The sequence below is a fragment of the Paralichthys olivaceus genome, chromosome 13, assembly GCF_024713975.1.
Source record: "Paralichthys olivaceus isolate ysfri-2021 chromosome 13, ASM2471397v2, whole genome shotgun sequence".
NCBI classification, from domain to species: domain Eukaryota; kingdom Metazoa; phylum Chordata; class Actinopteri; order Pleuronectiformes; family Paralichthyidae; genus Paralichthys; species Paralichthys olivaceus.
Genome location: NC_091105.1, coordinates 8223903 through 8246026, shown reverse-complemented (window position 1 = coordinate 8246026; position 22124 = coordinate 8223903). Strand labels below are relative to the sequence as shown.

The 22124-nt window shown below is 38.3% G+C and overlaps 3 protein-coding genes across 4 annotated transcripts; 2 read left to right on the top strand and 1 right to left on the bottom strand.

Moving 5' to 3' along the window:
- The first annotated feature begins 30 nt into the window (after positions 1-30).
- On the top strand, positions 31-4309 carry LOC109633312 (T-cell surface glycoprotein CD4). The gene is made up of 9 exons (XM_020093095.2): positions 31-375; positions 1247-1288; positions 1619-1777; positions 1856-1990; positions 2738-2971; positions 3062-3127; positions 3244-3377; positions 3516-3583; positions 3792-4309. Exons 2-9 carry the CDS (start codon positions 1261-1263, stop codon positions 3874-3876), a joined length of 909 nt encoding a protein of 302 aa, XP_019948654.1. The 5' UTR covers positions 31-375; positions 1247-1260; the 3' UTR covers positions 3877-4309.
- Positions 4310-4815: 506 nt separating this feature from the next.
- Positions 4816-19431, top strand: LOC109633355 (T-cell surface glycoprotein CD4). Of its 2 annotated transcripts, none has more exons than XM_020093150.2 (11): positions 4816-4929; positions 12376-12493; positions 15178-15239; positions 15327-15485; positions 15595-15741; positions 15951-16175; positions 16266-16649; positions 18049-18306; positions 18453-18556; positions 18671-18708; positions 18909-19431. In XM_020093150.2, exons 3-11 carry the CDS (start codon positions 15191-15193, stop codon positions 18937-18939), a joined length of 1395 nt encoding a protein of 464 aa, XP_019948709.1. In that variant the 5' UTR covers positions 4816-4929; positions 12376-12493; positions 15178-15190; the 3' UTR covers positions 18940-19431. The 2 variants fall into 2 exon arrangements, with proteins under 2 accessions (XP_019948709.1, XP_069393754.1); XM_069537653.1 differs by lacking the exon at positions 4816-4929 and adding an exon at positions 9756-9819.
- cldc1 (C-type lectin domain containing 1) lies at positions 19368-21585 on the bottom strand. Its single transcript, XM_020093123.2, has 5 exons — positions 21429-21585; positions 21131-21316; positions 20593-20744; positions 20376-20497; positions 19368-19651 (listed from the first exon to the last, which is right to left on the bottom strand). Exons 1-5 carry the CDS (start codon positions 21472-21474, stop codon positions 19489-19491), a joined length of 669 nt encoding a protein of 222 aa, XP_019948682.1. The 5' UTR covers positions 21475-21585; the 3' UTR covers positions 19368-19488.
- Between the last annotated feature and the right edge of the window lie 539 nt (positions 21586-22124).

Here is a 22124-nt window from a genome sequence, read left to right as displayed (position 1 = left end):
TTATTTCAATACCGAAACTAAAAATGAATTATTGTATATATTTTGGGGATTTTTCTAACATCTATTTTTCTCTTGTTTCGTTATTTACACATAAGTGAGTTTAAGCTACTTCCCAAAACCTGTGTCTGCTTCACATAAAATAAACTGCAGTTCACAGAATCCCAGACCTAGATTTTGCAGACGTGAAGAGCAAACCCAGAGAGCTGGGGTTTGCATTGGCCCACATCTTTCCAAAGTGTAGGTTCCTCTGTAAACATCTTCCGCCTTCTATAGTTGCTGTATGCTCGTCCTCTTGAGTTCAGTGAAGTGAAGGATGAGGGACAATTTCGACTTCTAATAACGGCCAGAAAAACACTGTACTGCTGCAAAATTCAGGTAAGATCCGATACTGAATTACAAAATCAAGCTTTTTTGTTGTTAGATTAAATTAAAGGATTCAGTTTGAACAGCCTGAACTTTGCTCCGTGCAAAAGTGAAACCTTGAGGAAAAATGAAGCAATTCAGCGTAAAATGATTCTAGTGTTTTTTAATTAAAACACCTGATCAGTAGAAGATAAAATAAATGCTACAATAAATTTAAAGAAGAACAATGTGTGTGACTGTGTCTCCAGACCTTCAGACAATCTCTATTCATATTTACTGTTCAGTCGTTGATAACATATTAAAAAAGAGAATTCATTCTGGATTATTATAATTGTAAAACAGCTATTTGACTTTCAATCAATAAATTATCAGGCTAGATCATAATTGTTGTGACGAGTGTAACTAACAAAAATAAAAGGACACATTTTGTGGTTTTAAAATGAGACATTTTTGAATTAAATTAAAATATAAAACTGTGCTGAGATAAATTTACAATCTTTCAAAAAAAATTATGAACATATCAAGGTATGCAGAAAGTGTTTAATAACTCATTTTGACTTTCATGATCATCTTAAATCTTTGTCTTTCCCTGTTTGAAAAGCAGATTTCAATTTTCAAGTTTCTGACGCACGATCATATTAAATATGATTAATCGATCGTGCTAATTAAACACAAAAGAGACCAAACATGATTTCTGATTTGAACATAGTACAATTGAAGCAAATTCTTCTTATTTTCTAATACACAGAGAGGAAGGAAGTAGAGAGGCAGCTCGTGGTTTGTAATCACATGTTTCTGAATGCTCATGTTAGCGGATGCTGCTTTTGGTATCTCTGTGTGTCTCCACAGAAAAGTTCATTTGTCTTATTTTTGTTATTTTTAGATCCAACATTCAGAATGAACGTCATTGTGTTGTTTGGATTTGGTGAGTTTTACTTCTCCTTTAAATAATACTTTCAATTAAAAATATTATAGATCCAGATATGTCCCTTATAATCAATTATACCTCTTGAACCTTAAGATTAAGATTAAGATTCCTTTATTTATCCCACAAATCATGCAACACACAGCACCTACCTGGGGAAACAGCTGTTGTTGCGTTTTACTCATAATTAGATTCCAAAAAAATTCCCAAATTCAACCTGATCAACGTCACATTCAGCTTTCATGTTCACATCTGACCCCTTAATACTCAGTTTGAGGTCTCCTCCTGTGAATATATGGAACTAAATGCAGTGTGATGTTCTCTCCTCAGTGCTGGGTGCACTCTCTGCTGCAGCCACTGTGATCCTAACAAAACCCAGGCAGAGCGTCACTTTGGATTGTGGGGTCCGCACCTACAAGAATAGCCTGGGGTGGTATCACAAAGATGCACTGATTTATGAAATTGAAGGGAATTTCGTACCTCGCAAAGGTAGTAATAAAAACACATAACAGGACATGTAATCATTTCAAAATCACCACTGACATGTTTTCTCTGTTTCATGCCAAGGTGTCATGAAGGACAGGTCAAGTGTGAGGCATGACAATAGTCTGGTGATTTCTGCTGTGAGGAACGAAGACAGTGGGATGTTTACCTGCAAGGCAGACGGGGTCTCTCACAAGCACACACTTCTAGTGGTTTCAGGTCTGCAGCAGATCCAAAGAACATTTGAGCATTGCACATGATTTACCTCTTCAGGACAATTCTAGCAATTTATTAGAGTAAATAAAAACACAATAGATATTGTGTTATTGATAGCATATGCTATATTGCTTAAAGTGAATATTCTAACTATGTTAAGTTATATAAATTGTGGATTGGGAAATAAAAAACAACCAATATTTGAAAATAATTTGAAGTGAATGACAAAAAAAGTAACTTTAAGGCCTCAACAGCAAAAATAAATAAATAAAAGACATTAAATACAAATTTACAGTTTTACCTACACACTTCTTTTATGTATACCAGTATTTTACTATTTAGTCATTTAGACTTATTAAGTCAGGAGTGTCACAAGAGACAGATTAAAAATAAACTAACAAACACACAAACAAACAAAAAAGAAGCCAAACTATCCAGATTCTTGTGCTTCAAAAGCACTGGATCCTACATTTCCCATTATACAATTTAGAAACCCTCCCTGTCCACGTTCATCCATAAAACTCACTTTGCACTGTTTTTATTGTAAACTTCCTGTTACAAATGTGTAGCTGAGAAATATTCAAGGTGATTTATCTTTTTTAGAAAACTTCCTGTGATACAACTATTTTACAATTTTACTCCTCCTGTTATGTTAATGTGTATATTTATAAGGTTTTTCATTCGTTTCATCATAGCTGCCCTTTCCTCCTCTCGACTCTCACTGTGTTCTCACTTGTTGTCCTCTGTCAGTCTCAGCCAGCCCCTCTGAAGAGCTGCAGGTGGGCAGCAATGGTACACTCCAGTGTGAGGTTAAAGGTCTGGAATTAGACCACCCTGTTGAGTGGAAGGGGCCAGACGGACGTAAACACACGGGGTCACCCAACGTTCTGAAAACCGTAACCCTCTCAGACGCAGGAACCTGGCAGTGTGGGATGTCCATTGGTGGGGTGATGTACACAGAGGACCTAAAGATCAAAGTTGAAGGTGTGCCACTGGCTTCTATGCTCCTGCGAACACAACAAAAACTCCCCATGTGGTCGGTGAGAAATGAAAGATGTTGTTTTTTCCTTTCAGAACCTGCTGTAACACCCCCCCCAGACCAAGACTCAAAGGTCAACACTGAGACATCGTGCCCCAACTGTGCGTACTGCTTGTATTTTTTGTGGCCTCTGACCAAAAATAGCTGAAAGTGACTTTTCACTGGAAGCATCATTGGTTCACTTTCCTCTTTTGCTGTGTTATCTTTGCTCAACCAGGTGGCACTGGCACTACCGGTGGTGGTGGCCAGCTCGACTGGTGGATGTGGGCTGTAGCTGGAGCTGGCTGCGTGGTCGTGGTTCTCCTGATGGTGCTCGTCATTATTTTGTGCAGGAGGATCAGAAGACGGAAGGTAAATGAAGAAAGTCGCCTCCGGGAATCTTCATGTGCTGCTTTGTTGATTGAAATCAGCGGGTGGGATAAGGGAGCAGGAGTGGCTGAGTGGAACAAACAAAGACAAAGCTGATGACATTCTTTTTTTCCACTGTAGAGAAAATTACAGAAAAAGAAGAATGGCCGACAATCTCAGGGGCCCAAGAACTACTGTCAGTGTAACAGGTACATTTTCCTCACTTGCTTCTATATGAAAATAAAAAAACTCCTCTCCAGTAATCTCAGTTCACTTTACAGATGCTTTCTAAGAGACTCCATTCACTCATATTAATGATGCTTTGACCTTCATTTTCACTGCACCGTTTACAGAGAGCTTCATTATTGTCTCATAATTAGCGTGAAAACGTCTCCTCTCCCCTGCTCTTTATCACAGCCGGCCAGCTGCAGCGAAAGCACAGCGAGGACGTCAGAAAGGGAGGCCGTCAACCCTCGCTCTGAAGCCCCTGCTAAAGGAGTGATGGGAGAGATGGATAGAAGAGAGGAGGGACACAAGGAGAGGGACGGGAACAGAGGATTAGGTGGAGAAAAAGAAAAAAACCGAGCAAGTGAAAGAGAACTCCTGTGAGAACGTGGCATGAATGTAAATGGGCGCTTGCATGAAAATGTAAAGCATATTTTTCATCAAATATAATCTGTAGTTATTTCTTGTGCAGCATTCGAACAAGTATCTCTGCATCATCCGGCATCGTCACCTTCGATTGTACTGCATAACTTCAAAGTGATTTAAATATCCCTTCTTTCTTGTATTTTGGTGTATTTGATGTACTGTATGTGTCGTATAGTTTCTGGGTTTTTTTTGTAGGTTGTAAATGGCTTGAGTATTGAAATGGCTTGAGTATTGTGCTGAAATGTGCTTTTTCCCCTCAGTCAATAAACTATAAAGAAACCCAACAGCAGAGTTTGTAAATTAATTCCATCCTCATGAAAAAGAGGAAGGAAGTTTCTTTCGGGGGTGAAACAGTGAAGCTGACTGTGCAGTCGTTTCCTATGAATCCCTTGGATAATTTTTATGACCTAACATAATATCAAACTACATTTTCTTTGTTACTATGATGTATGCTTTAAACTGTACCTGCATCAGCCCCAAAGATCTGAGTATATGCCCCACAACTGGTGCAGGGACGCAGGTGTTGATACCAGTGCTGTGCTACATAATGTGAAATACACAGTAAACACCTGTTTCACACAGTAACACAACACCTCCAGTGGCATATATACATACACTGATATTTATACATGTATATATTCATATGTTATTAAAAATGAATATGGGTTGATGTGTGTAAGTTGACCATAAAGTAAATTATGGCTACTTAACAAATCCTAATCCTAAACTACATTATGTCATCTATCTAGTGCTTAACCGACATGATGGATCATAGTGCTGCCTGACTTCCTGTGTGTGTGTGTGTGTGTGTGTGTGTCTGTGTGTGTGTGTGTGAGACACCTGCAGTGCATGAAGCCGACCAAATGTCAGAGCTCAACTCATCGCTGCACTGAACACATCACATGTGAGTACTCCTGAACACACTTTGTGTATATTTACTCAGTATTCTTCTGGATTTAGTTGCTTTGAGGGAGTTTTTACACAGAACAGACATAAGTCAGGAGAGAAATCTGTTTGTCTACGTATAGCAACTAAAACGTCAAATCTCATCGCCGCTGACAGAGATCCAGGCTGGAGCATTCAAACCTGGTCTTGTTCAAGGCCGCAGTTTAAAAATTAAGCTGTGTCTTGTCCTGGTCTCGTCTTTGTTGGTTGTGTTTTTCCAAATGATTGCAATGAATCAAAAATGATGAGCAGGAATATTTCTAGTGTTGCTGAGTGACTTGTGATATTCAGCTGGAAATTGCAATTGAGTTGAATCAAGTTCAGTAACATTGTGTGATTTCCTTGTTATTTCATTACCCTTGATTATTTCACAACGTTGTCTGAGGGTCTGATTCTCCATGAACCAGAAAGTCTGAACCGAAAGTCTAAAGAGCAATAATAATGGCATCATGCTGCAGGTTTTGAGATCATTGACGCTGTTAGGATGCAAAGTTATTGCTCTAACGCAAGTAGCAGACAAACATACAAACTGTTGTGTCTCTGAAAATATACATGTATGTATTGTATTGAACCCGGGAAGACGTTAACGTTTATGTTCTTTGTCTGTTGCTCCTGTCAACTGCTGATATCAGCTGTTGCTAAGGGCTACAGCTTTGTGGCCTCTCTGCTGCCACATGCTTGTTAAAGCCTTTAGCAAAGATCAATAATTAAATAATAATTGTACTAACAATAATTAAGTCTTTGATAGAAGTATTTTAAAATAATGGTAACTGCCATTCAAAGTCTTTCTATTTGGAAATATTACAACATATTGAAATATGTTGTAATATTTCCAATATGTTTTTAAAAGAAATAATACTAATATTTGTGGATGCAATATATATATATATATATATATATATATATATATATATATATATATATATATACATAAATATTTATTAACAGTACAAATATTGTTCTGAAGAGAGTATTCATGGTTTCAGATATTTTCACATTCATTGATGGCTTTATGTTATTAGCGTGAATATGACGCCTTGTTCTGTTCATGCATTTCTTATGCACTGTTACCGTAAATCTGTAAAATGAATAAGGTCTAAATTATGCCAGAAGTGACCAATTACAATGTTATGGCTCGTTATCTATTATATCAATATGTTGAACATAAAATAACACAAACGTTCAACGTGACGCTGGCACATCGAACTCGTAGCAGTGGGATTCTAATTCAGCCGTTTCAATTAATTTTAACATCTGGTTTCAACCATCTGCTCCTGAAGAAACAGAACTGAAAAAAAACTAATGCTATAAATCTGATTTAGATCAGGTCGGCTCTGTCTCTTGTTTACTTTCTGACTTGCGTGTGATTTCAGTTTTTTTGTCAGGCGATTAAACTTCTTTTACTTTTGGGAATAGCTTAAGTTTTCCAAAGGGACTATTTTACAGCTTTATTAACATTTTTAACTTATCATAGTAAAAGTATAACATATATAAGTAGTCTCTAGATATCGAGAAGATATAAAGTATCTTGAATGCATTTGACAAATTCCATTTTACATTCAGAGTTCTCTAGTTTTAGCAACCACTCAAAACATCACATTCACTTATTCACACACACATTTATATTTGGGCTTCGGTCTCTTGCCCAAGGACACTTCAGCATGGAGCCTTAGATCAAACCACCGACCCTTTGGTTAGTGGATGACCGCCCAACCCCTTGAGCCACAGCTGTGCAAATATTCCCCTGATATATTTATATATATTTATATTGTACGGCTGAAATCTGCAACTCCCAGATATCAGCAGGAACTTGTTATTTGTTGATACTCGGACAGAATTATACTCCAACGATGAATCTTTTGCTTGTCTTGGAGGCTTTCTTCTTGAATCTGCTCTTAAAGGTCCAAGATTTAAGTCAAAGGGAACTATTAGCAGAAATTTAATGTAGAATAATCCTTATGATGTTTTCACTAGTTCGTTTCGTCTAAATTGTATGAATTGTAGTTTTCTTTACCCCAGAAAAGGTCCTTTATATTTAAATACTTTATATTTACATGGAGGGGGGTCCTCTCTACGGAGGCCAACATGTTTTTTACATTAGTCCAGACTGGACAAACTAAACACCTTTTTGAGTTTTTATAATAACTGAAGTAAGAAAATAACAGTTTGGCCATCAAAGATTCCTTGTTTGTCTTTTGTATATGTTTACGATAATTATCCTGCATCGTCCTCACATTTAAAACACTTTGTACAAACAAGAGCAATGATTCCTGCACTCTTCATCCCAATAACACCATAAAACTGGAAATCACAACTGTAAACTCAATGTGTTGGAATATAGACCCAAAATGAAGTAACGCTGTTTACTGCCCAGTAAAGAAAAAGTCGTTAAATGTATGATTTCTCGTCTTAGTAGCGAGCAGCACGTCACTGTTCCTCACACTTACAGGCTCCTTGTGTGTTTTACTCTCTTCTGAAAATGTCTCTGTTGCTCTGGAGATGTTTTCACATGAGAAATAAGGATTCCCTTTCCACAGCTATTACTCAGTAGTGTTTTTCGTTGTTTGACACAAACACAGTCATTCAAAATGAAACTGAAATTTCTGAACCAGTGTTTGTTCGTCCCTCCTGCTTGTACTTCCACTTCTTCCATCAGTGATGCAAAATATTTTAACGAACATATTAAACCGACCACATACTGAGGAAGTGAATGTACAAGAGAAAAGAAAGGGTTAGGTTAGTTGACAACTAAAGTTTCCTAGATTATTCAGGATTACAGGAAAGAGAGTCTACAGCTGTCAAGTGTTATATCTTTTTATTTTGGTGACTGGTCTATTTCTGACAGCTTTGTTTGACAATAAGATGTTTTACAGGAATGTAAATATGGAGATCATCAAACATTGCATTCCTCTGTGCGTAGGTGCAGTGCAGTGGTTTTTCCACGGTAAACCATCGTCATCACTCAACTCATTAGTTTAAACCTAATCACAGCTTCACAGTCACAGTTTGGCTGCTCGACTCGTGCTGAGCCATGATGCTGTTTTCCTATAAAAATCTAAAAATAACTTCACACACATCAGACTCTCACCAGTAAAACACAACATGACTCGATATCACAACTATTCATCTTTTGAATGACTTTAAATCTACGTCCAAAAGGAAAATAATCATATTTTTCCGTATCCGCGCTGCAGGCTGCAAACAATACAGTGACGGTAAATAAGTAAATAGCCTATAAACCTCTGGTGTGTGCAGGCAATGGAGTTGAAGTGGTGAGTGGGAGAGACATAGAAACGTTTCTGTTTTCATCAACTGTTTCACAACCCTGAGCATTCAAAAGCAACGTGAATGAAGTCCCCCGCATGACAGACACGTTTTCAGTCATTGATCAGAATGTCACTCGTTTTTGATTTCAACATAATTTCCACTGACATTTTGTTTATATCTGAACCATCAAAACTGTCATTCCAGTGTGAACACTGTGTCTTCACGTCTTCTCAGGGCCTCACACATCCTCTGGTGTTTCGTCTTCCTGTCTTGCTTCAGTTTCACACTTATATATTATAATATGTAACAATTCTACACTAAAATACCTAAAGATCCACAATTTTATTCAAGGTAACCTGATGTTTCGCTTTGGTTGCGTGTTAATTGTGTGGTATCCACTTTACCTGTAGCTCTACCTTTCTCTGCTTTAACCAACGACGCATGAAAAACACATTGTTAGCCAGTCGGCTGTTTTTTCCTCCCACTGTTTGTATGTCACCCGTAAAACATCAGGACTATTTATTTCCATTAGCTGCGTAACCTCAGTAAAAACACCACCTCATCTGTGAATATGATTTGCTCCTGAATCGTGTCAGATAGATTTTTATCAGTAATAGTGAAGACAATAACTCCCATGATCCCACGTCTTTTTCCATCGATATGATTGAGAGACACCTGACGGCCGAAGTTACGTACAAGCCCTTTCCGGACATTAACTACGGAGAATGTCCGTACGATTGGGTCAAGACTTTCTCCAGAGATTTGCCTTTCACGCATGATATCATCTCTTATCATCAAAAACTCTCTTGACATCTTCCTTGGTGATTTCCACGTCTTTGGCTCTGCTTTTTCATCCTGAGGGCCGGCAGGAGTATACCCAGAGCCTGTTACTCGAACATTTACATTCTCACATGCAACCCAAGGCGTGAAAGCAGCTACATTGTTCATATGAGATTGTTGAAGAGCGTCAGGGAAACCCTCTGTAGGAGCAGACAAAGGACGGGGGCACAAAAGGTACATATGAAAATAAGTGAATCATCCTTCATTCTTGCAAGAAGCCCACACTTTTTGTCATTTTTAGTCATGGTATCACACACATCCTCGTTATGTATGTGACTAATGAGGGAATCCTCACTTTCAGGTGTTTTCCATCAAAATCTCTGCAAGAAAACACAGAGAGGAAGAAACAGTCACATTTACAATCTATTCTATGTGACGGTTTCTATCCAGATGTTGTTTTCATGAGAATATCCATTGAAGCAAGGCCCACTAGAAGTAGATGTTTCTGTGTGGCAGCTGTAACTTTGGTTTTGTTGTGAGGAGCGAACAGAGGGGGGTTTCATTTGGGGCCCAGAAGGAACAGAAGCAGGTGTGAGGCCTTCATGACAGCAGTACAGAGGCAGGCGGAGAAAACCTCAGAGAGACACATGAGACGTGTGCAACGTGTTTGTTTTGTCCTTGTTGTGGTTCACGTCTCTAAACCACCTCGACACTTGTTCATACAGCTCAAGTCCCTTAAAGATCCCCGTAGCTGCAGGTAGTCAGCAAACTGTCCTCAGGCAGATCAGCTCTGAATAAAGAGGTATTGTTTTGTTATGATGCTTTCTACATTGTCACTTCGTCTGCATTTTAAATATTTTGTTCTCTCTACTTCTGACAAGCTCAGGCCTGCAGTTCTTTTAAATGTCATTTTCAGTATCATTCATGCTGTTTCTAAAATCTTGCTGAAAAATAACAAAAGAATTAACCTCATTTCGACCGTGGCTGCCAATCAAGCTTTATTCACCTGCTTTTATCTTTTCAGAAACTGTCAAATCATGCGATCGGTTTTAAGATGTGACAGATAAAACTACTTTAACCAGAATGTCACTCAGTAGAGTACATGCGTCTGCCAAGGCCCAACAGGCATCTTTAATTCACACAATCATAGACATCAGTCTCCTAAATGTGCCTGATTTTATTATTTCAGGATCCATGAATTATTCCCTGGGAAACTGTTGAAAACATTTCTGAAATTTAAAGGTTTGATCTGGCAAAAAACAAATCCTAGATCCACATCAAAATTGAATGGAGCCTTTTCTTTTGTTCAATCTTTCTTACAAACCAACAAACACACAGGGGTGGTGGAGGTAATGATACCAGTGATACTGTAACAGTGACGGTTCCTGTAATGATATATTTATATAAAACCTCAGTTAGGTTGATAACAAGCTGTTCAACACAAACTCAGACGACAGTACGAGCAGGCTGTGATACACGGATGTTATATTTCTGAAACTTTACAGCAGGTTCGGGGAAAAGCACCAGCAGATGTTTGGCTGTTTCACAGGTGCACAATAAGTAATGACATAATAACTGGAACCTGCAGAGAGTAATCAGATTTTTACACAGGATGACTGACAATTGATTTTCTTTATTTCAGCAAAACACGACACAGGAGGATTGACACACTGATTTTACACGGAACAAGACTTTAGGCCCATAAACCTAACTGGAATATCTGTTGCTGCAAAAGCTGAACATTATTATGATAAATGCATAAAATACAGATATTGATTTTTAAAAAATGATTGGAGCAGGGTCCATTGAAAGCAATATCTTAAAGTATTGGGTTATATTTAGTTAAATTTAGTTTCTGAGAACATATACCTCCACTTTGTAAAGGCAGAGCTATCCTCCTACATGTGCCTGTCTTGTTCTTGAACTTCTTGAAACTGGATATAAGACAACTGGATCTGCATCAGAATGTAATGGGTACTTGCACCATGCAAATCGATTCTGTGCATTTTGTGTAATATTACAGCCAAATAAACAAATAGACCTGTTGCCTGTTAAATTGTATGAGTTTGTTAAAGCACCAGACTGTCCTCATTTGTTTAATCTGACTAATTTGAGTTTTATCATCAAATACTAATTTAATTAGTTCAGAATAGAACATCAGGGAAAATCTCTTCCACCAACTGTTTGTGTGATTTCATTTGTTTCATTAACAAAAACTCACTAAAGACCAGAATCTGATGGAGAAACCGTCAGATTTTTTTTCTGAATTCCAGTCAAATTATTTTGGTTATCAAAGATCCAAACACAGGTTGCTGAGGTAATGTGTTGAAAAAGAAGTGCTTAAAGTTTTCAGTCAGTCGCAGTGTGAGATATTGTGATGGAGCTTTAATGGAGCGCTTTAACAAGCAGCGGCTGATTGTGTCCAATTATTAAACACTGAGGTAAAGTAAGTTGTGTAATTCTTAAACTCATCAAGAGGTAATTAAAGATGGAGATACTGTGGGTAACTATATAAATATATTAGAGGTTGTTTCAACACATGAAAGAAGAGTATGTTTTACAGTGTTCGTACGTATTCATCAAGTAGAAACTGCTCTGACGCACGTAACTATAGCATTTACTTGCTTCCTATAGAAGACGTCTCAATGTATTTGAAACAGAAATAAATGATTGTTACCATTAATAAAAACACTTTTCTTGAAATAAACCATGTCTACAGTGAGAGTAGGTTAATGTGTGAGGCCACGCACAGGGAATGGTCATGGAGTTGAGAGAAATCCTAAAAGATGAAATGTGTTGATGACAGTTTCCCCAAAATAATTAATTTTTCATTTACCGCATGAAGAAATCAATTTGTTTTCAATTTTACTTTACTGTTTTTTTGGGAGGTTTTTCCGCAGTTCATAGTTCTTGTATTGTGATTCACTAATTATGTTTCTGAATCAGAACAAATATACCACCAGGGGGGAATTCAACTGAGAGATTCAAATAAATTAGGACGTAAAGTGACCGAACTAGAACATGCTAGAAAAAAGATAATGAGTTCAGTGGGACTCATTCATGTTATTACGCAGTGACTCCTTTGACAATTTAAACAAATTTACTTTGGTTAGTTGTTTATTTGTGAGTCTGTTAACATGCTGGTTAAATTATGGCGGCATTCTCAACGGTTGATGGGCTGTGTTTTTTTTAATCTTCCAATATTTTAATGTAACGTGTATGTTTTTGTCCTAATTTAAAGATTAACTTTTTAAAGATGGTAAAGAGAGGTTCAGTGATCTCGTCCTCTGTAACAACAAATCAAAGGTCAGGATTCTGACTTTAGCCTTGATCAACAACTCTGCGTTTCTTTTTCTAGACCAATCGGTGGTGAGGGAGGTGCAACAGCTCTAAAAAGGGTTTGTTTGATAAATATTCAGCATTTCCTCCTGACACCAGATCAGTGAACATCGACGGACATCTCAGCGACGACGATCGTAAGTATAATGACTTTATTTTAAATCTTTTTAGCTTAATGTTCATATAACTGATAATATAAAAACACTTACTCTTTACACCACCTGTTTTATTTTTTCTCTCCAACCTGATACTGATTTTGAATCAACAGCATAATCATTAAGAGCAGACCCAGCGGGGCTGAAATGTCTCAGAGAGTTTTATGTTTATTTTCTAATGCAGCTACAAGACAAGATGAATGGATCAACAGTACGCACCAATAAAACACTTTGAATAAAACTGATGGGAAACACTGAAGTCTTAAACATAAATGAAAAAACAACAAATATCTTGAAAATAGATTTTTATAAAATTGTCATTACAAACTCATTGTTGCTTTTGTTAAATCTCTTCTTTCTTTCTTTATAGTTTGTCAAACATCTTCAGTCGCTTTGCGCTGGGCAGCTGACCGCCACAAAGAGGTCAACCGCTATAGATACAACTTTACAAATTATAAATCTACACTTGGATTCTATCATAATAAATAAAATGAATTTCATTTTAAATTGACTTTTACAAACAATATGAATATTCAGAGATACACTCTGAAAAACTATATCGTCGCATTCACATTTTCTTAAAAAGAATAAAAAAAGATCTTCGTTCAAACTGCAGCTTTCAAAACATAAATTATTGAGGAGGGAACTTCAAAAAAGTAAGAAGATGCTCAACTTATCCTGCAGGACTTTAAAGAGTAAAAAAAACAAAACAGATATCAAAATATATTCGACTAGTTCTTCTCTTGCTTTTTCATTTTTCTCTTTGTCTCCTCCTCCCCCCACTCACCTCTCCCCTGGGTTTGGCCCTCCCCCTCTCCTCACCCTCCATCCTGACGACAGACACCATCGTCTGACTTGTTTCTGGGTTACAGCTCCACAGGTGTGGTGTGTTATCGCAGTTATAATAAATGATGCCACGTAATTTATTTTCTTTCATCGCTTCAATCTGACAGTTTGACATATGGATCATATTCATGTGTTTCAAATCCTTGATCTTATCATATTATACTTGAAACTTACATAAACCATTTGCTCTGAGACTTTTCTCTTTGATACACACATCACCTCAGATATTAATGTCTAAAAAAAAATACTCAAAAGACGCAAAGCATATACTTTCCTTTTTTTTAATTCATATATTTCTTTAGCGATTCTTGTTATGTTATCTTTAAGAACCAGATGCAAACACTGATTGTGCCCCTTCACATATTTATACAGTGTAATGCGTTAAATAGTACAACATAAATATTTGATTTCATCTTGCAGTGACATAAGATCTGGAAACATTGAGTCCCTGTCGGTCAACATCGCAACTTAAATACTTGATCAGACGTTACTTTATCTTCGACTCAAATAAAGCAGTATATAAAGTTGGGCTTCAGTTGTTTTTTAAATTTGTTCATTCAATTTTTATTTTGAAGGGGGACTGGTTAAAACTTTAATTGAATCTATAAATTGTTTAAGGGTTCTTCTTTGAAACGATTTTTGTGCACATTCATGACATACTGTGTTCACCATGGAGAAATAAAAGAAGTGTGGGGGCAGGGAGGTGAGGGAGCGGTACAGGGAAAGAAGAAGAGAAACATCTATCTTAAACCACAGTATATCTGTACTGCCGGCGCTGTGGTCTCTTTTTTTTTCTCTGTTTAAGCGTGGAGAGATCCGTCTTTCGTGGAACAGCAGAGGAAGAGAGGAGGTGTGAGAGGCAGGGGTGGGGTGGGGTGGGGTGGGGTGGGATAAGAATCTTAGCTGAATCAAGGCCCACCACAACCCAGCGTACGCTGTGACTGTCTTCCCTTTAACATTTGTCTGTGTCTTTTCATCCAAAGCCCACCACAGGCCGCCTACTCTCAACTCTCTGAACTTCTCTTCTTTTATCTTCTTAAATCTCTAAATCTGAGACCACCACAGACCCCTCTCTGCTTCCTGCTGAGTGGTTTCACTCAGCAGCGAAATTTCATATAGTATAGCATGCAAAATGATAAGAGCAAGGATATATCTACAGTAAAATAATATATTTTTTCAAATAGCTGCTTTTGTAAATTTGTCTATACAATTTTTAAAAAAAGTGTTTAGTGACTGCCTTAATCAGATCCCTTCTTAGGAAAAATAATCTTGAATCATCTATAATACGTTGTTTTGGCTCTACGTGCTCCTTGTTCACCAAAATATACCCTAACATGGTGGAAAATGTAATGCTACGCAGACGACACACAATTGTGTATAATTGTCTAATTGCCCTATTACTGAGCACAAACTGCTTAAAGATTCTTACAACTTTAATGTCTATAAACCATTTAAAAATAAATTTGACAACACGCAATTTACAGTTATTATTAAAACTGGATCATAATCTAAAAATAAGAAAGCTTAGCACACACATTTTAAACCTTGGAGGTTTCACACGTCAGACGTATCTTGCGATTTTGTGATGGTCTCTTGTCTTGACTGTTGTGTTGCTTATTTAACTGGATTAACAAAGAAATCAGCAAATAGACCAAAGCTTGCGTGATATTTATTTAAATTTCATTACAATTTAGTGATGTCATTTAAATATAAAACATTTAGATTTGTGTTGCATCTACAACAGGTGACATGTAGATTATCATTATGATTAGGAATCTATATGAACATGTTTCTAAACCTGTTTCTAAACCTGTTTTCAGACCTGTGACTGTGATGGAGAAGTTTGTCCTCATTCTCTTCGCTGCGCTCGTCTCAACATCAGGTTCGATGTCCTGATTCCGACTGATTGGTTTATTTCAATTTGGGGCAGGATATTTCTCAACACATGACATCCCTCTCATTCTCTTAGGTGCCAGTGAGGTGGTTTATGCTCAGGTAGGAGAGAAGGTCACCCTAAAGCCTCAAGTGGAAATCAAGTCATATAAATATGTGTACTGGAGTTTTGGTAAACAGGACGGCCCTCAACTTGCCTGGCTCAATCACTTGGGGGGACAGTTCCTCACTAATGGTAAACAATGCATTGACTTATTCATAGGTATAATAACCTATTTGTACCATCGACTGCTCTTAATTTCAGGGGCTTCTGATAGTAAAAATCATTATTTCTTGCCTTGCAGCTACATCCTGGAATAAGTTGGCCATATCTGATGTCTCACTGGTCATCAAACAAATCCAACCAGAAAACTTTGGGGAGTACTTTTGTAAAATTACCTCAAAGGATCCAATTTTGGATATCAAACCCATCACACTTATCGAAATCAAGGGTAAGAGTGAAAATAAAGTTGTTCACCCAGAAGAGGGCTTTTATACTTTATGTTGTTTTAAACAGACTCCAGAGGCAGATGCTTTGTTTAATTCTAGCCTATGTAGTGGAGCTAAAATCACGATTTCCTACTCATTAAATAATTGAAATTCTGGTGAGATTACCTGATTAAAGCCTAAAGTTTTTTGCTCTCCTTAAATTCTGTCCCAGTGAGTTTGAACCCAGTCGGTCCTCTGCTGCCTGGACAATCTCTGACTCTGTCCTGCGATGTAGAGAGTAGCGAGAAGCCTGAGATCTACTGGATGAATCCCAGAGGAGAGATAATGAATGACACAAAGGGAACAGTCGATGTGAGAATCACAAACCAACACCATGGCAAGTGGACCTGTGTTGTGGCAAAAAAAAAGCAGGTCAAAATAGATGTAACTGTTATTGGTGAGTTACTGTGAAAGCACTAGTTTGAATTTCGCAGAAGTCAACCCTCATTCCGATTACAACTTTATTTCTTGTTTCCTCCTTACTTAGACCTTTCTCCAGCTCCTTCACTTCCTCAATACACGTCTACATCCTCACCCATCACCATCCCCTGTTCGATTCCTACTCAAATCTCCTGGCTACAGATCAAAGCTAAGGGTGTGCAGGAAGTTCACTGGCAATTCTTCCCCGAAACATCTTCAGGCCTCGATTCTGATGGCGCTCAGAGGCTCTTCTCCCTCTCACTGAAAGATACACTGAGCTGGACCCGAGAACAAGACAGAGAACTGAGTCCTGCACAAGACCCCAAAACAGGAAATCTGGATCTGACCAGAAAACTGGGCAGAGTAGAAGACGGAGGAGACTACGTGTGCACTATGAAATTTGAAAATGGCGTGACCCTGAACAGGACAATACACGTGCAGGTGTTGCAAAGTAAGTCTAAACGAATTGCTCGGCACAAGCCCAGCTCTGTGTTACCCTCACATCTGTCAAGTGAAATTTTGTTTGCTCGTTCATTATCATCGCGGCGTCCTCGTTTATTTTATTTGACATCACGTTTGTTTGCGTCCTTCTAATTGTCATTCAAGACAAAGTCGGACACAATTACTCATTTGCCACCTCTCTGCTTCTGCTCTATTGCACCATGCGAGTGTTTAATCTGTCTGCAGAGTTTATTTGAAAATGTCCCTGTGTGACACTATTCTAATTCATTGGTTAATGCACTAGTCTGGCTCCACTTGTTCTAATAGAGTATAACGAGCAGTCCCTCTGCCAGAGGAACGTTATAAAACAACATGTTTTAATTGGACTGTGTGTTCTGAGCATTTAACATTTGTCATTTTAAGTTTTTTTCCCTAAAGTCCTCTGATCTGATGGATTAATTCATTTGCTCTCGGACCATGTTGTACCATGATCTCAGCTGCAGCGTTTGTTTTTGGGGATTTACCTCCACCTACCAGACCAAATTCAATTTTGCACGTGTTTAAAAGACTGTTGATTTGTGATTTGACTGGGAGCTTATTTTTTTTATTTAACACAACTCAGCTTTGCTTTGTAAAGTGGTGTCCAAGCCAGTTAGAAGAAACAACATGAGACCACTTGGAAATATTACCTTTCACAGTTTAAACTAATTATAAAGGTAAATGTGTTGAGTTAAAAATATTTTTTCTTAATGTTATTTAGGTATTAAGAATCATACGGTTTCCCATCAGGCCTTGGTGTATTAGGTGTCAGGGAAAAAGCTTGTAAAAAATGTGACTTTTTAAATTAAATGTAATTCATTTATGGTCATTAACCAGTTACAGTTTGACATGATAATTATAATGATTTAATTGATAATTGATAATTTAACAAATTGTTGGTTTTCCCACAGTCAACAAGTCAATGTTCAGATTTTTTTTTCTGCTCATATTTTCCATAGTTACATTTTTCCCAAAGAAACGTGAAAATACAAACAAACACACACAAAACATTACATAATGTAGAAAAAAATATAAATATGAATAATAAGAAAAACAGAGGACCACTCCCACCTCATCCCCTGGATCGATCCCCACAGAGAATCAATGCAAACGATCCTGGAGGTTCATTAAAACTGAGCCTCTATATGTTCCTGTTATTTGTTTTATTTAGATGTTAACGTTATGTGAAGTGTTGGTGGGACAATGATGCTGTTATATAATGAGATGTGTCTATATTTCTTAAACATATTATGATTATTGATATTAACAATACCCTCGGTCAGATTCAAAAGACCTCAGCTTCAAAAAGCACAACTATAAGCACAACTATAAAAGCATAACGACAAATTATTTCTTCCCTTCTTCCCCAGTCATCTCCTCCCCGGGAGAAAACATCCTCTCTGGCCAGCAGCTCAACCTGACGTGCAGCGTTGGCCGCCCGCTGCCCTCTGACCTCCATCTCCAGTGGTCCCCACCTAAAAAAACATCCCTGCCATCTCTGAAATCTCAACTGCACCCCACCCATCTCACCGTCCCAGAAGTGAGCACGGACAATGGAGGGAATTGGAGTTGTACGCTGTACCAGGAGGAAAAGCAGCTTACGTCGGCCGTGATAACTTTGACGATCGGTGAGGATAGGCAGTGAGAGCGGAGCAGGAAACATAACATCAACGTGACCTCGTGGCCACATTTTTTAAACTACAGAAGGTTGAGTTTACACGGTGCATTCTCTACTGTATCCTGTTTGAAGACTGTCCTTCTCTGTTGTTTGCAGAAACCAAACTGAATGTGTGGATGCTGGTGATCGCATGCATCGCTTCAGTCATCGTGATCCTCCTCCTCCTCATCCTCGCTCTCATCCTCCACAGACGCAGACGTGTACAGTCAAATAATTTCTATATCTTTTTCCGTTAAAGCACAATGGGCCTTTAGTGTGGTATTATAAAGTTAACTCTCAATCTCTCTATGTCTGTTTCACTTTGTGGTTGACAGAAGAGATACCTCAGGCACCAACTCTGCCGATGCAAAAAGTACGTACTAACCATTTCCTGGACTGATGAAATGGCTCCAAACTCACATTTACACTCACATTTACACTCACTAACTCTCAACTGAAATTTTGAAGAACAATTGCAGCCATAGGGTGTTTTAATGAAGATGCACCAATAAAATAAGCATTTAAATTTCACCTATTGTCGCTCAAACAGAAACCTGTGACTCTCTGTTTCAGCCCCAAGCCCAAAGGATTCTACAGAACATGATATCTCCCAGAGAGAGGGGGAGAGAACAGGACACGACCACCGATTGAATTTCTGTCCAGATAAGATGGATTTTTCTGTCCTATCTACTAAACTGTGAAGCTGTGTTCGCTGTGAGAGACGAAGGTCTGAAAGTTTGAATCAGAGTTCAGTCATCGCTGAGATGCCAGATGAGACTCAGAAAAAATAAACGTATTTTACAGTTGTATATATAAACCTGGTTGGATTGTGTTTAATTCCTTAACGAATCTAATATTCAATTCAATTTATGTCATTGTTTTATGATTCTAGTGGCTGTTTAATTTCACTTGATTACATTTCTAATGTTGGAATTAGTATATTTAGTATTATTTCAGTATTTTTTTTAATGTATATTCTTTATGATGCTCCATTGAAAAGCTTGGTTACTTGCTACAATAAATATGTACACATTTCTTGTATTTGTAGCAGAAAATTATACTTTATTACTTAAAATAAAACAGGGTCCTGAGTAAATCAGCCTCTTTCATGAGTGACCCTGCATATGACTGGAGATGGGGGTGAAGGTTGGTGTCAGTGGAGTGGGGTGGCAGCCATCTGACAGATCCGAGGATACTTGTAGGAGCAGGGAACATCGTACCAGCTCTGAGAGCGGCTGTCCACCACAGCACAGTCCTCGCCCTTAGGCCCATCGGACAGGTTGTTGTCTGGCTCTGATTTCAGGATGTTCCAAGATCTTCAAATTTGGGGGAGAGAAAAAGATTGAAATAGAAAGAATTAGTGCCCTGCAGTTGTAGGCCTCTGAGATTCAGAGCAGTTTCAGTCTACATGCATTTTTTTCCAGATTCATATGAGGTCACTTGACCTTTGACCATTAAAATCTAATCAGTTATTCTTACAACTGGCCATAAAGTCAGACTTGAGATATCATGTTGAAGAGGTCAAACACATGTTTTGTGAATCCATCATGACCATGACCTTTGACCTATGACCACTAAAATCTACTCAGGTAATCCACGAGTCTGAGTTAAGATTTTTTGACAAATTTGAAAGGATTCTCTTGAGGCGTTCTGAGGATAACGTGTTCACAAGGCAAACAATGATTGTGGGAGGTCACAATAACCTTCACCATCTAATCAGGTCAAACTTGAGTCCAAGAGAACGTTTGTGTCAGATACAAAGAAATTCCCTTTGGGTGTTTCTGATATATTACAAGAGAGTGGGATCACATTGCTTAAAAATTTAATATAGTAACTGCCATTTTTTCACCATGTGAAATATATGATATCTCTCTAAGTGTGGGATACCTAAACCAAGGCCTTCATCATAAGTCTATAACTCCTACAGCTCTCTCTCTGTAGATTTGCAAATGTTGCAGCTGCTTAAGGTCTTAAGTCATTAAACCCATAACACAGCTGCTTGTTAGTATAGAAACAGCATTTGAATCATTTCAAACTTACGGGTTTTCAAGTGTTGAGTTGTCCACCCATTTCCATTCTCCCTCTTTCTCTACGTCAGTCAGTCCAATCCAGTAGTGTGTGTAAAACCCTCCAATCCTTCTGCTCTCTTTTTCCACAGCTTCCTAAAAGGTGTTCCAATCAAATGTTAAACCTTTTTTAGAACAAATAGATAGAAATGCAGAATAAAAAAGCATAAGCAGTTCACAGTAACACGTACGTGCTGTGCCATTGTGTTCAAAATGGCAAGATGCCTGCCTCCTAGTGCACAGATATTTGCACTGGTCAACCAGTCCTGTCTGTCAGTGCTGATTTGGAAGCACTGATCCGCCACCTGAAACCACCCTGCAGGACACTCAGAGCAGTTGAGCACTGTGAGGAAAGAGAAAAAAGGAAATGATCAGACAAGTTAGTTTAACGGAAAGATCCAGAACATGTGTGTGCGAACAATGTATATCAACAAATGATTGTTTTTCTGTGCACAAATTATTCTTTAGCTATAGTCATGCAAAACTGAAAAAGCTTTGGGTGGCATAAAAGGATGCATTCAATATTTTGCTCAAGATTATCTAGCTGGAGAAGTGCAAACCACATGTTTTTGAATCCATGAGTGTGAAGATTGTGTTTTTATATATTTATGCTGCATTTTGTCCTGTATATTATTTTATATTTCAGACAGACATGGACCTATGAGTCCAAACTAAAGCTGAACTAACTGTCATCTATCTGCTGGAGCCTGGAAGAGAGGAGCACAGTACCTGGTGCTGAACAGTTGTTCGCCAGGTCGGAATAATTTTCACACAGGAGTCTGTAGCGATCCTTCAGAGAGTCGAATCTCAGCCTCAGGGTGACCAGTTCATCCTCTGGACTGTCTGCGGCCTGAGCGACGGCTCCAAAAACCAACAGGCCGATTAAAACAGAGAGCAGGACGTGGACTCTGGCACCTTGTTGGACGGTTAGCAGAGGGTAAAAAGATTTGACTAAAAAGATTAGCGCACATGCAAACGGACCCGACAAACACACATCACTTCTGCACGCTGTGTAAGTGGAGCTTACCTGTGGGTTTGATGAGGCTCATTATGGCTGTCAACCTGCAGGACATCACAGATTCTCCTTCTCTCTCTCTGCCCTCTGGGTGTTTTATAGAGCAATTTGTGTACCAAGAGAAGAGAACGTAAAGTACAGATTGCGCAAATCTTCCAGACAGATCGGCCTCCTATTTGACAAATCTTGGAAATACAGATGGTGCAATATCGTAAAGCCAAACCATTGATAGGCTGCCGGATCAGATTAGATGAACAAACATTTGCCAGTTCAGTGTTATTTACTGTTAAATGAGCAAAGTTCCTTGGCAAAGATGAAGGACTAAAAAGTGTGATTCAGCATTTTTTGGTGTAGCACATGCATGCATGCATTTGTTGAGGGTTATTTGTATTCTCTTCGTTAGTAGAGCAGCTGCAACAATATCACCTCTACACCACAACACACAGACGCACACACACACACACACACACACACACACACACACACACACACACACACACACCAGATGCCCACTCTGTGGCTCCAAAAAACTGTCAACTTGTTGTTGTTTTTTTTCGACATGTCCCATTTATTATTTTTTCCTTGGCAGCTTATTCCCACAGCCACTGTCAGCTCTTGTACTTCACGAGGTTTTATTATTCAGACCAAAACTAATTAAAGCAGAGGAGGACTGTGGCGTTGTTTATCTCTGAGAATGTTTCAGAGAGA

What these genes read in the sequence shown, in the direction of transcription:
- LOC109633312 (XM_020093095.2), top strand. Translation starts at nt 1,261, where the DNA reads ATGAACGTCATTGTGTTGTTTGGATTTG. An exon ending in CATTGTGTTGTTTGGATTTG is followed by an intron (nt 1,289 to 1,618) that starts GTGAGTTTTACT and finishes TTCTCTCCTCAG; the next exon opens with TGCTGGGTGCACTCTCTGCT. An exon ending in GGAGGATCAGAAGACGGAAG is followed by an intron (nt 3,378 to 3,515) that starts GTAAATGAAGAA and finishes TTTCCACTGTAG; the next exon opens with AGAAAATTACAGAAAAAGAA.
- LOC109633355 (XM_020093150.2), top strand. Translation starts at nt 15,191, where the DNA reads ATGGAGAAGTTTGTCCTCATTCTCTTCGCTGCGCTCGTCTCAACATCA. An exon ending in CGTGATAACTTTGACGATCG is followed by an intron (nt 18,307 to 18,452) that starts GTGAGGATAGGC and finishes TGTTGTTTGCAG; the next exon opens with AAACCAAACTGAATGTGTGG. An exon ending in TCCTCCACAGACGCAGACGT is followed by an intron (nt 18,557 to 18,670) that starts GTACAGTCAAAT and finishes TGTGGTTGACAG; the next exon opens with AAGAGATACCTCAGGCACCA.
- cldc1 (XM_020093123.2), bottom strand. Translation starts at nt 21,474, where the DNA reads ATGTCCTGCAGGTTGACAGCCATAATGAGCCTCATCAAACCCACAG. An exon ending in GAGCCTCATCAAACCCACAG is followed by an intron (nt 21,317 to 21,428) that starts GTAAGCTCCACT and finishes CCGTCCAACAAG; the next exon opens with GTGCCAGAGTCCACGTCCTG. An exon ending in TGAACACAATGGCACAGCAC is followed by an intron (nt 20,498 to 20,592) that starts GTACGTGTTACT and finishes AACACCTTTTAG; the next exon opens with GAAGCTGTGGAAAAAGAGAG.